Here is an 18,379-nt window from a genome sequence, read left to right as displayed (position 1 = left end):
ATACCAACAATGATAGACGAGATCAATTCTGTTGATTTACTTCTGTGTTTTGATTGTTGTCCTTTTGCATCACCCAACTTCTGTTGAGCTTCAATTGGCCTAACATTCTCCTGCAAAATGTCTTGATATACTTGGGAATTCATTTTTCCGTCGATGATAGCAAGCTGTCCAGGCCCTGAGGCAGCAAAGCAGCCCCAAACCATGATGCTCCCTCCACCATACTTTACATTTGGCATGAGGTTTTAATGTTGGTGTGCTGGGACTTTTTTTCCCCACACATAGTGTTGTGTTTTCCTTCCAAACAACTCAACTGTAGTTTAATGTATCCACAGAATATTTTGCCAGAAGCGCTGTGGAACATCCAGGTGCAATTTTGCAAACTTCAGACATGCAGCAATGTTTTTTTTGGACAGCAGTGGTTTCTTCCGTGGTGTCCATCCATGAACACCATTCTTGTTTAGTGTTTTACGTATCGCAGACTCATCAACAGAGATGTTAGCATGTTCCAGAGATTTCTGTAAGTCTTTAGCTGACACTCTAGTGAATGTTTAAATGATGATTCAATATAGACAAGAAAAATACAATAATGTGTGTGTTATTAGTTTAAGCACACTGTTTGTCTATTGTTGTGACTTAGATGAAGATCAGATCAAATGACCAATTTATGCGGAAATCCAGGTCATTCCAAAGGGTTCACATACTTTTTCTTGCCACTGTAGATGTCATGTATTGTCATGTTATGTTCGCTATAATGAAACATCTCCAAGTGAAATAAAGTTGATAAGATACTATTAATAGACATTAAATAAAAAAATGGTTGTTCAGAAATCATTAATTATCATGTTGCTCTCATGAAACAAACTAAATATTTCACAATCATTCCCACTGCTCATATTCACATAGAATAATTACAAGGATCATATTTCTCAGTTGCATTGACCTGCAGACATCAGACACCACCTCTCCCTTGTGCACATGCGACTGAAATGTAACCAATCACAAAAATCACTGAGCCATATTTGATGGCCCAATAAAAACGAAACTGCATGTTTCTGCCAGCCAATGGGATAATTCCAGTGCAGTACATGTGTAAAGGGATAATTCCAGTGCAGTACATGTGTAGAGGGATAATTCCAGTGCAGTACATGTGTAGAGGGATAATTCCAGTGCAGTACATGTGTAGAGGGATAATTCCAGTGCAGTACATGTGTAGAGGGATAATTCCAGTGCAGTACATGTGTAGAGGGTGTAGAGGGATAATTCCAATTCAGGAAGTTCCTACCCCCTATAACTTTTTGTCTGAACATTATAATATACATTTTGCTCAACTGCGTTACCCACTCCAGTCAGCAGATGGCGGTGTGGGAATTTAAGATTATGCTGTTGGTGTGACGTATAATCTAGTGGACAGAACGCTTCTTTCAACAGCCGCAACAGTTAGTCAGCCACCTCGGTAGCTTGCTAGACACAATAGCCGAACCAATAAAGCTCTTTAGACGCTATCGTGTATACTAGCCACGGTGTTTTAAACACTCTTCTGTCGTCTAGTTAGTTATCAGATTTAATTTCAAATTTACAGTGTTGTTGTTATTAGTCAGCTAGCGGTCTGGTTAAGTTAAATTTAGCCGAGCTAACATCCCCGACCATGCAGTCACTAAGCTACTCTCCTTCTAAAGAAGAGGAGGATATCACAGTAAAACAAGAAGTAGAGAGTGAAAGAAGAGAAAGACGGTTCAGAGTGAAAGAGGAGGAGGATCTTACAGTAAAAGGAGAGGAGGATGCAGTTTATGGAGGGAAAGAGGAGGAGGGGGAGATGACTGTTACATCGAAAAAGGAGGAGGAGGAAGAAGAGGAGGAAACTGGTTACCTGGGCCTGGTTTCCCAAACACATCTTAAGGCATCCAATGGTTCTAACGATGAATTTAGCCATAAGATGGTTTTGAGAAACCGTTCCCTGATTGACACTAGTAAGTACTGTTTTAAAAACAGAGGCACAAACTCTGCAGTTGTTTAACTGATGTTTGGTGTTAAAGCGGAAATCTGCAATTGCTACATCCATATTGTGACTTTTAAATTATTAATTTATAGCCATTGATTCTTGAAGAATATAACACATGCTTCATGAGCTTACTTCAACTGTTGTACCTGTTGTACCAACTGTTGTGCCCATCAGATCCCCAAATAAGCTTTTTTGACTAATGTTTAGAAACAATGTAAATAAACACTGTATAGCCCCAACATGGTAAAAACATGGTTAAAACTATAATGTTGATATCATGGGCGGTCAGTCCTTGCATCCATAGGTCTGTCTGTAGTTACATTTCTCCAACCCCATAATAATCTTATTACCAAAACAGTGGTGGAATAACATATGTTATTGTTTGAACTGCAGATTGCTGGGTTGTGTGTTTTTTTTAAACAGCAACAAAATGGCTGCCCAGAGACTTGGTTTGGTAAACAGCTGAGGGATGGGGGAAGGAGAAGTGTAACCACTCTCAAATTCATAGAGAACGATATTGTAGAAACCGTAACCCAAAACCTAGCGACCTCGTCAAGAAGTTCAGACATCTTGGCGTAACAGTTATAAGGTGTTGGCTTGACAGTCGCTGGACCCAGGTTTGAGTTCAGCTCAGGGCTACCCCCTGAATTCACTACACTATGAATACAACGACTGGCCATCCCTGAGGTCATAATGATAATTTAACCAGGTTTCTAGGCTATATAGTATATTCTATAATATGTATATATATATATATTAGTATATACTAGAATTCATCCATGATGTCATAATGATAGTTTAACCAGGTTTCTAGGCTATATAGTATATTCTATAATATGTATATCTCTCTCTATATATATATATTAGTATATTCTAGAATTAATCCATGATGTCATAATGATAGTTTAACCAGGTTTCTAGGAAATATAGTGTATTCTAGAATTCATCCATGATGTCATAATGATAATTTAACCAGGTTTCTAGGCGATATAGTATGTTCTACAATTGCCAGTGAAGATTTCCTGTGGAGGTCATATTGTTAGAGCTGTTGGCAAGTCATTGTATAATATTCTGCCAATTTATTTTCATGCCATTATATTAAAGGCAAGACATACCTAGATTCAATTACATTCATGAATTGGTTTGAAACCTTTGTTTTAAACTCTTCTCAAACATACATTAAAATACAACACCTGTTTGGCTCCTCCCTTTCGTGGGTCAGTGAACAGCGGTATTAAATTGAATGAATGAATCTGAGCCTCACGCTCATCACCTGTGGAAGGCGAGGCTTCCAGCGAGGTGTGGATTTAATAGTATGTTGTACATAGTTTCCCTCCTTCAGGGAACAGTAGTTATAGTCATAACATGTGGATTTAATAGTATGTTGCACCTCATTTCCCTCCTTCAGGGAACAGTAGTTATTGTCATGTGTATTTAATAGTATGTTGTACCTAGTTTCCCTCCTTCAGGGAACAGTAGTTATTGTCATAATGTTAAGCTTGTCATATGTTGAACTTCAACTTAAATACTGGATCTAGCTGTCGGACAGTTTTTTGTATTCAGATCTCTGAAATGCACTCTAAATACGTCACATTTAGTGTCTCCTTATGTTTAGCTGGGAAAACAGTTTTCATGGGCACAGCAATTATAAATAATTTCAGAGTTTCCTAAATCCAATGGTTCTTATGGTTAAGAGTCACCTTAACTTTATAGAAAACACCCAAATGGATAGTCGTTAACACGGTTCTTCAATAATTACACATAATATTTAATACTGTAGCTGTTATTAAGTTAATCACATGTTCAACTATCATCAGCTGAACCAGGAAATAATTTTCTGAATTCCAATCAAATGACAAACATCCCGACATGCAACAACACCAAAGTGCTTCTTCATTCATTACTCTGGTAAAGACAGTTATGCCGTGCTCCACGTTGGATTCAACATCCCTAACAAATTGATGTTTATAATGTTATTGTCTGCTTGATTTATAGTAGGGTCTCATTAGTCTGTTTGGACACAGAAATACTTAGCTCATAATGTGTTAAGAGACCTGACCTACTGTAGGACCCATAACTTCACCTAACAATAACATAGACCTAGGACTATATATAATTAAATATGTCAGGTGAAACATGGAAACTAAAATGTCTTTATCATGACATTTCATAACCTGATCACCAGATCATTTTGTGAATAATCCCACTAAACTAATCTGTAATGTGTTGTCATTCTAAATGTCCTGAATAAAGGAAAATAGCTCTGTGTGTTGTACAATAGCCTATCCATCAAGGAACAGTTCTCTACACATTATGACCAAAGTAGGGATGTTGGATCCAACGTGGAGCACAGCATAACTGTCTTTACCAGAGTAATGAATGAAGAAGTACTTTGGTTATTGTTGCATGTCGTGACTGTCATTCAGAAAATGATTTCCTGGATCAGCTGACGATCGTTGAACATGCAACTGTAAATAAACAGCTACAGAATTAAGAATGTGTAATTATTGAAGAACAGCATTAATGACAGTATCCATTTGGGTGTTGTCAATAAAGTTAAGGTGACTCGGGTTAGAACCATTGGATTTAGCAAACTCTGAAATGATTTAGGATCTGTGCCCATGAAAACTGTTTTCCCAGCGTAATATAAGGAGCCACTAAATGTGACGTAGGTAGAGTGCATTTCAGAGATCTGAATACAAAAAACTGTACTAACAGGAAAATAACCTAAACCACAAGGCCAAATCGACACTGGAGGAGCTTGAATGTTCCCGAGTGGCCTAGTTACAGTTTGGACTTAAAACTTGAGGATAGGGGGCAGTATTTTCACTTTGGATGAATTGCGTGCCCATAGTGAACTGCATCCTACTCTGTCCTAGATTGCTAATATATGCATATTATTATTACTATTGGATGGAAAACACTCTGAAGTTTCTAAAACTGTTTGAATTATGTATGTGAGTATAACAGAACTCATAGGGTAGGCAATCTTCCAAACAAGAAGTGAAATTCTGAATGTGGGTCAACTTTCACGTCATCGCCCCCTCCTTTCCCAACAAGATATGGATCTGGTAGCACTTCCTACACCTTCCACTAGATGTCCTCATTCAGTAGAAAGTAGAATGGAGCATTTGCTGTGAACTTTGACCGAATGGGAGGGGAAATAGTCAGTGTCCCGACAGAATGCCATTTTCCTGTGGCGCATTTCTCTGTGGGTGCCACCGCTATTCCATTTGGCTGCAGCTGAAAACTTATGATCCGGTTGGAACGTTATTGAATATATATGAAAATAACATCCCAAAGATTGATTCTCTACTTAGTTTGACCAGTTTATTCGACCTGGAATATATATTTTTGAAGTTTTCATGCGAGTTGTCCTGGACCAGCAGTCAGTTTTTGGGCACGTGAGCTGAAAGTGATAGCAAATGCAGCTAATTGGACACTAGTATTGGACATTATGGAACAAAACAACGATTTATTGTGGAACTAGGACTCCTTGCACTACATTCTGATGAAAGATCATCAAAGGTAAGGGAATAATTATGAAGTAATTTCATATTTCTGTTGACTCCAACATGGCGGAGAAATACTTTTACGTCTGAGCGCTGTCTCAGATAATTGCATGGTAGGCTTTTTCAGTAACGTTTAAAAAAAATCTGACACAGCGGTTGCATTAAGAACCAGTGTATCTTTAATTATATGTAGAACATGTATCTTTAGTCAAAGTTTATGATGAGTATTTCTGTTATCTGGCTTAGCTTTCTATAATTCCTCCGGATATTTTGGAGGCAGTTCTGAACATGGCGTCAATGTAAACCGAGATTTGTGGATATAAATATGCATATTATCGAACAAAACATAAATGTATTGTGTAACATGTCATATGAGTGTCATCTGATGAAGATTTTCAAAAGGTTAGTGATTCATTTTATCTCTAATCCTGCTTTTGTGACTATCTTTGGCTGGAAAAAATGTCTGAGTTTTCCCTTTGATTTGGTGGTGGTCTAACATAAATATATGTTGTGTTTACGCTGTAAAACATTTAAAAAATCGGACATGATGGGTAGATGAACAAGATGTGTATCTTTCATTTGAGGTATTGGACTTGTTAATGTGTGAAAGTTAAATATTTCTAAAGAATATTTTGAATTCCCTGCGCCACCTTTTCAGCTGAATGGGGGGGGGGGTGGAGTTCCCCTCGGGGAACTACTTGCCATAACAGGTTTTAAATTGTCTTGAAAGTCTATGGCAAAACTTAAAAATGGCTTTCTAGCAATGATCAACAACCAACTTGTCAGAACAGGAAGATTTTAAAAATAATAATGAATATTCACATGGAAATCAGTCGCCTATTGGATGACATCACGACTTCCCATCAAGCCAACTCTTTGAAGGCCTTACTAAGACATCACTCACTCCTTCTAGTTTCTAGTTCTAATCACGGGAGGACGTCATGAACAATTCATACAGTACAAAAATATATTCAAGTGTAGAACGCCCTTTTAAAAATCACACATTAGTTCAATCATAGTTTATGTCCCTGTTTTACAAGATAGTACTCACTGTATTTACTGGTGTTAATCAGTTCTACAGTCTTCTCTGTCCTCTAATGTGACAGTAATCTCCCCCTCTTCATCCTTCATTCCAAAAACGACTTCATTTTCTTTCGCTGTGACAGTAACCACCTCCACTCCAAAAACTGCATCTTCCTCTTCCTCTTTCACAGTAACAGCCTCACCCTCTACTTGTTTTTGAATTGTAACAGCCTCATCTTCCTCCTCCACTTTCACCAGAGCTTCTTTCTCCGTCCAGCAGACCTCTTCTTTAGCAGGAGAAGAGTAACTTAGTGAGCTCATGGTCGGGGATAATAGCTAGCTAGCATTAGCGACTAGACTAGTGCTAACTTAACCAGTGTTAGGGTTGCGTCAATCGAATCTGGTATCAGGATAAGTATGACGCGGAGTCATCGATTGTATACTATGTACTTTTTATTAGCTAAGCAATAAGTAGTAAATGCAATTTTCGTATATACGGGCTCTCTGTCCCAGCTCGCAGGGCAAACAGAGAACTTACTTGTTCCTGACAAAGATATTATAATATTCTCTGACAGAAGTATTTCCTGCTTCCGAGCCGGCCTGTCAGAGTAGAGACTGGGCGTGGTTTAAACTCACTCAGCCTATCGTTGATTGTTGGCGCCAGAGCTGGTCCCACCCCCCTAGACTCTTCAGCGGTCAGTCGTTGTAGTTGTGTAGAATATCTATGCACTCATGCTCGGTACAGTTACCACGCACCTGGCTCCTGTTATCTAACAAAATACCGTTTGTTCTTGCAACACTACGTTCTGAATGTGCCCCCACAACTCATTGCACAGTTCCTGTCTTCATGTTATTCTGTATTTTTCCATCATGAGAAAGGCCCATGGCCCTGAAACTGTTAACAATGTCTCAAGTCAGCTATGTTGCATAACACAGAATCGTCACACAAGCCAGCTAGTTGACTTACAATGTAAAATATTAAATTAAATGCGGTAGCTAGTTGTTTCCACATAAGTATGTTTAAATCATAGTGGCAAATAAACCATGAAATTGTCTAAAGAACTTGAACGTTCCGACTTTGTTGGCTACCGAGCTAACGAGGTGGCTGCAGTTGTTGAAGAAGCCTTCCGTCCACTAGATTATACATCACAGTAGAAACATCGCCTGAAAGACACATATCGCCATCTACTGTCTGGAGGGAGGAAACGCAGTTGAGGAGGGAAAACTTTTTTATTTATTTTGAATTATAATATTATAAAGCAGTTTAGGGAAACATTTTTCTCTCTATTAAATTAGAATATTATATCAACACGTACAAAGAGCAACAAGTGTTGTTTGATTAGTTCAGATTTTTTACGAGAATTTTAAACAAACTCTACATCTACTCCATATCTGTATTCCTGATTCAGTCAAATAACTAGATATCAAAATAAGCACCTAGCTATTGATACCCTTGATAAAGATTAGCAAAAATGACTGTATAAAATAAATAAACTTTTTTGCTAATTTATTAAAATAACGGAAAAATCACATCATAAGTATTCAGACTCTTTACTACGTACTTTGTTGAAACACCTTTGGCAGCGATTACAGCCTTGAGTCTTCTTGTGTATGACGCTACAAGCTTGGCACACCTGTATTTGGGGAGTTTCTCCCATTCTTCTCTGCAGATCCTCTCAAGCTCTGTGAGGTTGGATGGGGAGCGTCACTGCACAGCTATTTTCAGGTCTCTCTAGAGATGTTCGATCGGGTTCAAGTCCGGGCTCTGGCTGGGCCACTCAAGGTTATTCAGAGACTTGTCCTGAAGCAACTCCGCCGTTGTCTTGGCTGTGGGCTTAAGGCTGTTGTACTGTTGGTAGGTGAACCGTTACCCCAGTCTGAGGTCCTGAGTTCTCTGTAGCAGGTTTTCAGCAAGTTTCTCTCCGTACTTTGCTCTGTTCATCTTTCCCTTGATTCTGATTAGTCTCCCAGTCCCTGCCGCTGAAAAACATCCCCACAGCATGATGCTGCCACCACCATGCTTTACGCCAGGTGAGACGCTTGGCATTCAGGCCAAAGAGTTCAGTCCTTAGGTGCCTTTTGGCTACAAGCGGGCAGTCCTGTTCTTATTACTGAAGAGTGGTTTCCGTCTGGCCACTCTACTACAAAGGCCTGATTGGTGGAGTGCTGCAGAGATGGTTGTCCTTCTGGAAGGTTCTCCCGTCTCCACAGAGGAGCTCTGGAGCTCTGTCAGAGTGACCATCGGGTTCTTGGTCACCTCCCTGACCAAGGCCCTTCTACCCCCATTTCTCAGTTTGGCAGGCGGCCAGCTCTAGGAAGAGTCTTGGTGGTTCCAAACTTCTTCCATTCTAGAATGATGGTGACCACTGTGTTCTTGGGGACCTTCAATGCTACAGAATTTTTTTGGTACCCTTCCCCAGATCTGTGCCTCAACACGATCCTGTCTCTGAGCTCTATTGACAATTTCTTCAAACTCATTGCTTGGTGTTTGCTCTGATGGACATTGTCAACTGTGGGACCAACTGTGGGACAGGTTTAATCATAAACAATATGATTTCATGTGGCATAAACAAAAACTCTCAGTAAAAAATATGTCAGAACACAGCGACTTTATTCTCTCATGTGATTTCAGGTTCTGTGACTGGGAAAATGTCCTTCCACACAGAGAGAGAGGAGTGATAGGGTTTTTTTGGTGTGTCTTCTTATGCTCCTTCAGACTCCTTAACCAGACAAAACTCTTTCCACACTGGGAGTATTGGAAAGGCTTCTCTCCTGTGTTTGTCCACTCATGCTCCTTCAGGCTCCCTAACTGAAGAAAACTCATTCCACAGTGGGAACAGTAATAAGTCTAGTCCCTCTCATACCAATGACAGAGTATTTAGTTAAATACTAAGAAGAGAACTGAATTAAACCTTCATAATACTGTCTTCTTGCGAGACTAGATTCCTCAAAAACCTGAAGTCAGTTTTCAGAACATTCCATAATTTCTTAACTTGGTGGCTGCCCTAATAATAATAATAATAATGCAGAACATAAAATCTAATCTTGCTCTCATGTTTATGACAGAGCTCTATAGGCAAAGGGAAAGGGGGATACCTAGTCAGTTGTACAACAATGCATTCAACTGAAATGTGTCTTCCGCATTTAACCCAAACACTCTGAATCAGAGAGGTGCGAGGGGTTGCCTTAATTGACATCCACGTCTTCGGTGCCCGGATTTTCTTCTGTGTGTATTCTCTCATGCCTTTTCAGGGTAGCTAACACGGTAAAACTCTTTCTACACTGGGAACATTGGAAAGGCTTTTCTCCTGTGTGTGTCCTCTCATGAGCTTTTAGGTCCCCTACTCGGGAAAATCTATTTTTACACTGGGAACATTGGAAAGGCTTTTCTCCTGTGTGTATTCTCTCATGCTCTTGTAGGTGCCCTCTCTGAGTAAAACTGTTTCCACAATGGGAACATTGGAATGGCTTTTCTCCTGTGTGTATTCTCTCATGCCTTTTTAGGTTACTTAACACAATAAAACTCTTTCCACACTGGGAACATTGAAAAGGCTTTTCTCCTGTGTGTGTCCACTCATGCTCCTTCAGGCTCCTTGACTGAATAAAACTCATTCCACAGTGGGAACACTGATGAGGCTTTTCTCCTGTGTGTATTCTCTCATGCCTTTTCAGGTTAGCTAACACGGTAAAACGCTTTCCACACTGGGAACAATGGAAAGGTTCTTCTCCTGTGTGTGTCCACTCATGAGCTTTTAGGTCCCCTGATCGGGAAAATCTCTTTTCACAATGGAAGCAATGGTAAGGCTTTTCTCCTGTGTGTATTCTCTCATGCCTTTTCAAGTTGGCTAACAGGGTAAAAATCTTTCTACACTGGGAACACTGGAAAGGCTTTTCTTCTGTGTGTGTCCACTCATGTGCCTTCAGGCTCGCCAACTGAATAAAACTCATTCCACAGTGGGAACAGTGATAAGGACTTTCTCCTGTGTGTATTCTCTCATGCCTTTTCAGATTAGCTAACAGGGTAAAACTCTTTCCACACTGGGAACATTGAAAAGGCTTTTCTCCTTTGTGTATTCTCTCATGCCTTTTCAGGTTATTTAACACAGTAAAACTCTTTCCACACTGGGAACAGTGATAAGGCTTTTCTCCCGTGTGTGTCCTTTCATGAGCTTTTAAGTCCCCTGATCCGGAAAATCTCTTTTCACATTGGAAGCAGTGGTATGGCTTTTCTCCTGTGTGTGTCCTCTCATGGTGCTTTAGATTCCCTAACCAGCAAAAACTTTTTTCACAGTGGGAGCAGTGGTGTCGTCTCGCTGGTTTGGGCGTCTCTGGGTCTGGTTCCCCTGAAGGACTCTTCCTGCTGTCAGAGTCTGGTATCTCTCCTGCCAAAGACAAACAGAGTATCTCGTTAAACAGAGACCTGAATGAAACCTTCACATGATAAAAGTGTCTTCCTATGAGGTTTAATCTAGACTAGATCCCTCAATAAAAGAGCAGAACTGGTCATCACAGAGTGGCTGTAGTGCTTTGTAGGCTGGGTAAATCCTTTTAAATTCAATACATTTTTGACAGCATCCCATTTGATTTAAATAAAGCTTTCCTTACATGTTTTCCTGTGGAATAAGTGATAAAAACATTAATGAGATATACAGTACCAGTCAAAAGTTTGGACACACCTATTCTTTCCAGGGTTTGTCTTTATTTTGACTATTTTCTAAATTGTAGAGTAATAGTGAAGACATGAACACACATATGGGATCATGTAGTAACCAAAAAAAGTGGTAAACAAATCAAAATATATTTTTGATTCTTCAAAGGTGCCACCCTTTGCCTTGATGATAGCTTTGCACACTCTTGGCATTCTCTCAAATAGCTTCACCTGGAATGCTTTTCAAACTGTCTTGAAGGAGTTCCCACATATGCTGAGCACTTATTGGCTGCTTTCCTTCGCTCTGCGGTACAATTAATTCCAAACCATCTCAATTGGGTTGAGGTTGGGTGATTGTGGAGGCCAGGTCATCTGATGCAGCACTCAATCACTCTCTTTTTTGATCAAATAGCCCTTACACAGACTGGAGGTGTGTTGGGTCATTGTCCTTTTGAAAAACAAATGATAGTCCCACTAAGTGCAAACCAGATGGGATGGCGTATCGCTTCAGAATGTCCAATCAATTGAATTTACAACAGGTGGACTCCAATCAAGTTGTAGAAACATCTCAAGGATGATCAATGGAAATGGGATTCACATGAGCGCAGTTTAGAGTCTCATAGAAAACGGTATGAATACTTATGTAAATAAGGTATTTCTGTTTTTTCTTTTTAATAAATGTGCCATTTTTTTCTCCAAACCTATTTTCTCTTTGTCATTATGGGGTATTGTGATGTCATTATTGGAAATTGTGTGTAGATTTTGTGTGTGTGTGGTGAGGATTAGTATTTATTCAATTCATTGTAGAATAAGGCTGTAACGTAACAAAATGTGGAAAGAGTTTAGTGACATAAATAAGGGATTAAAGACATTTTTTAAATATCTCTCAGATAGGACAGACACTTCAGAACAACTTACTTTAGATGTTCTGGGGGAAACAATGTTAGTATGGTTACTGTTGTTCCATGTTGTGAATGTTATCCAATGTGTTACTATGGGATATAGCATATAAGTTGGGACAAGGACATCCTCAGACAGGGCTTAGGCTGTAAAACTATAATTTAGATCTGATGATTGGTCAGGCCCATTAATTTTCAATGAAGAGAAGCAAAGTGGGCGACATGAGCAAGGCAGGACCAAAGTTGGGGAAAGCTGAAAGTAGATTTTTTGGGGGGGGTACTTTTTTTTTTTTACCCCGTTTCTCCCCAATTTGTCCCATTGCTGCCCCTCCTGTACAGACTCAGGAGAGGCGAAGGTTAAGAGCCATGCGTCTTCCGAAACACGACCGTGCCAAACCGCACTGCTTCTTGAAACACTGCTCGCTTAACCCAGATGCCAGCCGCACCAATGTGTCGGAGGAAACACCGTCCAGCTAGCGACCGAAGTCAGCGTGCATGCGCCCGGCCGCCACAAGGAGTCGATAGAGCGCGTTGGGACAAGGACATCCAAGCCGGCCAAACCCTCCCCTATGGGCCAATTCAAAGGTGTGCCGCCTCATGGGTCTGCCCGGTTGCGACACAGCCCAGGATCAAACCCGGATCTGTAGAGCGACGCAGTGCTCTGCCACTCGGGAGGCTGTTGATACCTAGCACTACCTATTATGCTTGCTAGTGTAACGGATGTGAAATGGCTAGCTAGTTAGCGGTGTTCGCGCTAAATAGAGTTTCAATCGGTGACGTCACTTGCTCTGAGACCTTGAAGTAGTAGTTCCCCTTGCTCTGCAAGGGCCGCGGCTTTTGTGGAGCGATGGGTAACGATGCTTTGTGGGTGACTGTTGTTGATGTGTGAAGAGGGTCCCTGGTTCGCGCCCGGGTATGGGCGAGGGGATGGTCTAAAGTTATACTGTTACACTAGCACCACACGAGAGCGAAGCTAGCGTGGTTATCCACATGTTTTACCAATAGTATAAACACCCTGTTACCTGCAAGCTCTTCCTCAACAACAATGCAGTATTCAATATTAAAAGTAAAGAAATGTTTTAAAATGCAGGGACCCAAGACTAAAGATTCTATTTTAACAAACAAAAACAAGAATCTTATCAAACTCGTGTGGTGCAGTTGAGTTGTGGGTGTCAGAAATAATGTAGCTATTTATACAGCAGGAATTCTGATAAATAAGTTGTAGCTGTGACGAGGGCTTGACCTCACTGGCCAAAGAAAACATGTTCCAAACCTTTTCATGTGGTTGGATCACGTTGTGTATTTACAGTGTTTGATGTTGTGTTGTTATAACCTCCGGGAGGAGAGAATGGATGTTTACCCTGGGAGATTCCATGCCAGCGGAGCCCAGAAATATTTATAATATCAGAACAATCCGAGATTTTAAAAATATTTTCATGCTAGGCTGGGGCGTGTGCGTGCGTAATGTGTGGACTAGAGGTCAACCGATTATGATTTTAACGCCGATACCGATTATTAGAGGACCAAAAAAAGCAGATACCGATTAATCGGCCATTTTTTTTACATTTTTATGTATTTATATGTAATAATGACAATTACAACAATATTGAATTAACACTTATTTTAACTTAATATAATACATCAATCAAATCAATTTAGCCTCAAATAAATAATGAAACATGTTCAATTTGGTTTAAATAATGCAAAAACAAAGTGTTGGAGAAGAAAGTAAAAGTGCAATATGTGCAATGTAAAAAAGCTAACGTTTAAATTCCTTGCTCAGAACATGAGAACATATGAAAGCTGATGGTTCCTTTTAAAATGAGTCTTCAATATTCCCAGGTAAGAAGTTTTAGGTTGTAGTTATTATAGGAATTATAGGACTATTCCTCTCTATACTATTTGTATTTCATATACCTTTGACTATTGGATGTTCTTATAGGCCCTTTAGTATTGCCAGTGGAACAGTATAGCTTCCGTCTCTCCTCGAACCTACCTGGGCTCAAACCAGGAACACATCGACAACAGCCACCCTCGAAGCATCGTTACCCATCGCTCCACAAAAGCCGCGGCCCTTGCAGAGCAACTACTTCAAGGTCTCAGAGCAAGTGACGTCACCAACTGAAACGCTATTAGCATGCACCCCGCTAACTAGCTAACCAGTTCACATTGGTTACACCAGCCTAATCTCGGGAGTTGATAGGCTTGAAGTCATACACAGCTCAATGCTTGAAGCACAGCGAAGAGCTGCTGGCAAACGCACTAAAGTGCTGTTTGAATTAATGCTTATGAGCCTGCTGCTGCCTACCACCGCTCAGTCAGACTGCTCTATCAAATCATAGACTTAATTATAACATAATAACACACAGAAATACGAGCCTTAGGTCATGAATATGGTCAAATCCGGAAACGATCATTTCGAAAACAAAACGTTTATACTTTCAGTGAAATACGGAACCGTTCCGTATTTTATCTAACGGGTGGCATCCATAAGTCTAAATATTCCTGTTACATTGCACAACCTTCAATGTTGTCATAATTACGTAAAATTCTGGCAAATTAGTTTGCAACGAGCCAGGTGGCCCAAACTGTTGCATATACCCTGACTCTGCGTGCAATGAATGCAAGAGAAGTGACACAATTTCCCTGGTTTAATATTGCCTGCTAACCTGGATTTCTTTTAACATTAATATGCAGTTTAAAAATATGTACTTCTGTGTATTGATTTTAAGAAAGGCATTGATGTTTATGGTTAGGTACATTCTTGCAACGATTATGCTTTTTTTGCAAATGCGCTTTTGTTAAATCATCCCCTGTTTGGCGAAGTTGGCTGTCTTTGTTAGGAAGAAATAGTCTTCACACAGTTTGCAACGGGCCATGCGGCCCAAACTGCTGCATATACCCTGACTCTGTTGCACAGAATGCAAGAGAAGTGACACAATTTCCCTAGTTAAAAGAAATTCATGTTAGCAGACAATATTAACTAAATATGCAGGTTTAAAAATATATACTTGTGTATTGATTTTAAGAAAGGCATTGATGTTTATGGCTAGGTACACGTTGGAGCAATGACAGTCTTTTTTCGCAAATGCGCACCGCATCGATTATATGCAACGCTAGATAAACACGCTAGATAAACTAGCAATATCAACCATGTGTAGTTAACTAGTGATTATGTTAAGATTTTTATTTATTTATAAGATACGTTTAAATGCTAGCTAGCACCTTACCTTGGCTCCTTGCTGCACTCGCATAACAGTCAGTCTGCCACGCAGTCTCCTCGTGGAGTGCAATGTAATCGGCCATTCCGATTAATCGGTCGACCACTACTCTACACATTATAAGCTAAGTATCTCTGTGTTGAAACAGACTAACGAGACCCTAATGTAAATCAAGCATACAATAACACATTATAAACACCAATTTGTTAGGGATGTTGGATCCAACATGGAGCACAGCATAACTGTCTTTACCAGAGTAATGAATGAAGATGCACTTTGGTAGTTGTTGCATGTCGTGATGTTTGTCATGTGACTGTCATTCAGAAAATGATTTCTGGGATCAGCTGATGATAGTTGAACATGTGACTAACTAAACAGCTACAGTATTAAGTATTGTGTGTAATTACTGAAGAACCGTGTTAATGACAGTATCCATTTGTGTGTTGTGAATCAACTTAAGGTTACTCTCGGATTTAGCAAACTCTCAAATGATTTAGGATTTATGTGACCATGAAAACTGTTTTCCCAGCGTAACATAAGGAGACATTAAATGTTACGTAGTTAGGGAGCATTTCAACGATCTGAATACAACAAACTGTCCGATTTTAAGATCCAGTATTTAAGTTGAAGTTTTTCATATGACAAGCTTAACGTTATGACTATAACTACTGCTGGAGGAGGGAAACGAGGTACAACATACTATTAAATCCATATGTTATGACTATAACTACTGTTCCCTGAAGGAGGGAAAATAGGTACAACATACTATTAAATCCACGCCTCGCTGCAAGCCCCACCCTCAACAGGTGATGAGCGTGAGACTCGGATTTATTCCTTAAATTTAATACCGCACTTCACCGACCCAGGAAATGGCGGGGCCAAACAGGTGTTGTAACTCGTTCATAATTGGCACGCAGATCGGTAGAAATAGTAAGATAAATTGGCACTCCAAATGGAAATGGAAAAAAGTTTGCCAATTTTAAAGGAAACTTCAGGAGCATAACGTCAGAATATACGAAGGCCAGCAGCAGGTGGGGAATTGGTAATTTTCTTCTGGTTATATTGATCTCTGGCTTCCTCAATTCATGTGTGTTATGTGCGGTTTACTTTATCCAACAGAAGTTTCGTAATGCTTAAGTTATGTGGACACGTGACATACCGACAACTTTGATAAAAAAAAACTATAGGAGTTGTCTCCAGATCGCTATGCATATTCATGCTAGTAGCTTAGCATCTCTCTCCATTGAATACAGGCGGTTGACGTCAACGACACTCATAATATAAACAATAGATTACAATAATAAGATGGATCCACCAATCCAAAGAAAGGATATGTAGGAGACAGACAACCCGCAGTGCCGCTTTGTGGACAACGACTCTCCTTGTCAGGGCGGAGAGACATCATGTCAGAATATCCATTATCGTTGGTGTAGCCAACCCAACTCTCACATGGCACTATTGGGGGGCACGGTATGTAGTAAATCATCACTACATTAAAATCACTACATGCCGTGCCCCCCAGTCTGCGGTCAGCAGATAGACCCTTCTCAAATATATATGTTAAGTCACTTTTTGGAAACGGAACGGAGAAAACAAGGGATAGCTTGCTCTCTACGTCTGATTCTAGACATATCAGTCATCATCTTAGGGCCCTCCGTTGAAGAGGTATTGACGAGCCAACTCAGAATATCCAAAGTTAAAAACACATTTAAGGCGGTACTTACTGGTGTTAATCAGATCTCCCATCTCATCCTCTTCATCTTTCAATGTGACAGTAATCTCCCCTTCCTTCTTCACTCCAAAAACTGCATCCTCTTTCTCTGCCTCCTCTTCTTTCACTGAAACGTCTTCCTCTTCTTCTTTCACTGTAACAGCCTCACCCTCTACTTCTTGTTTAACTGTGACATCCTCTTCTTCCTTCTCCTCTTTCACGACAATGTTCAGCCCCAGAGTTTCTTTCTCCGTCCAGCAGACCTCCTCTTCTTCAACAGGAGAGAAGTTTAGGGAGCTCATGTTCAGGGATGTTAGCTAGCTGGCTATCATTAGTGACTAGGCTAGTGCTAACTTAACCAGCCAACTACTATAGCTGACTAATACAAAATATCGTAATATTAAATAGTTTAACAAGTAGATATGACAGAAGTGTATCTAAAACACAGTAGGTAATATACACCGAAAGCGTATAAATAGCTGGAATCTTTCGGCTATGTTGGCTAGCAAGCTACCGGGGTGGTTGGCGAGCTGTTTCTGAAGAACCGTCCACTAGATTATACGTCACGCTTGCAGCGTCGCTTGAAGACGCACATCGCCGTCTGCTGACTGGAGGGGAAACGCAGTTGAGGATCATATTTTATTTTCAGATAAAGTTCGTTTTAAATGTAGTTAATAAATAAATAAAATACCTTAGTTCAGTAGTTCAGACCCCTTTGCTTTTTCCACATTTTGTTACCTTACAACCTTATTCTAAAATGGATTAAATGTAAAATGTTCCTCATCAATCTACACACAATACCCCGTAATGACAAAGCGAAAGCAAAAACAGAAATACCTTATTCACATAAGTATTCAGACCCTTTGCTATGAGACATATTACAGACATATTCAATCTCTCCCTATCCCAGTCTACTGTCCCCACATAATTCAAGATGTCCACCATTTTTCCTGTATGTATGTATGTATGTATGTGTGTGTTTTATTTAAATAGGCGAGTCAGTTTAGAACAAATTCTTTATTTACAATGACGGCCTACCCTGGCCAAACTCGGACGACACAGAGCCAGTTGTGCGGTGCCATATTGGACTCCAAATCATGGCCAGATGTGATTCAGCCTGGATTCCAACCAGGGACTGTAGTGATGAATCTTGCACTGAGATGCCTTAAAATATTGCGCCACTCGGGAGCCCGGAAAGCAAAGTTAACTGAACTAAGTGACTATCCGTCATCATGAAGTGCTTTGAGAGACTAGTCAAGGATTATATCACCTCTACCTTACCTGTCACCCTAGACCCACTTCAATGTTCTCACCGCCTCAATAGATCCACAGACGACGCAATCACACTGCACACTGCCCTATCCCA

The 18,379-nt window shown here is 40.2% G+C and overlaps 1 protein-coding gene across 1 annotated transcript; it reads right to left on the bottom strand.

Moving 5' to 3' along the window:
* Nucleotides 1-7,745: 7,745 nt before the first annotated feature.
* Nucleotides 7,746-17,571, bottom strand: LOC139413156 (zinc finger protein ZFP2-like). Its single transcript, XM_071160252.1, has 2 exons — nucleotides 17,027-17,571; nucleotides 7,746-10,916 (listed from the first exon to the last, which is right to left on the bottom strand). Exons 1-2 carry the CDS (start codon nucleotides 17,313-17,315, stop codon nucleotides 9,721-9,723), a joined length of 1,485 nt encoding a protein of 494 aa, XP_071016353.1. The 5' UTR covers nucleotides 17,316-17,571; the 3' UTR covers nucleotides 7,746-9,720.
* Nucleotides 17,572-18,379: the final 808 nt, after the last annotated feature.

The sequence above is a fragment of the Oncorhynchus clarkii genome, chromosome 7, assembly GCF_045791955.1.
Source record: "Oncorhynchus clarkii lewisi isolate Uvic-CL-2024 chromosome 7, UVic_Ocla_1.0, whole genome shotgun sequence".
Taxonomy (NCBI): Eukaryota; Metazoa; Chordata; class Actinopteri; order Salmoniformes; family Salmonidae; genus Oncorhynchus; species Oncorhynchus clarkii.
Note: the sequence above shows the minus strand (reverse complement) of the source record. Positions and strands in the feature narration are given on the sequence as shown.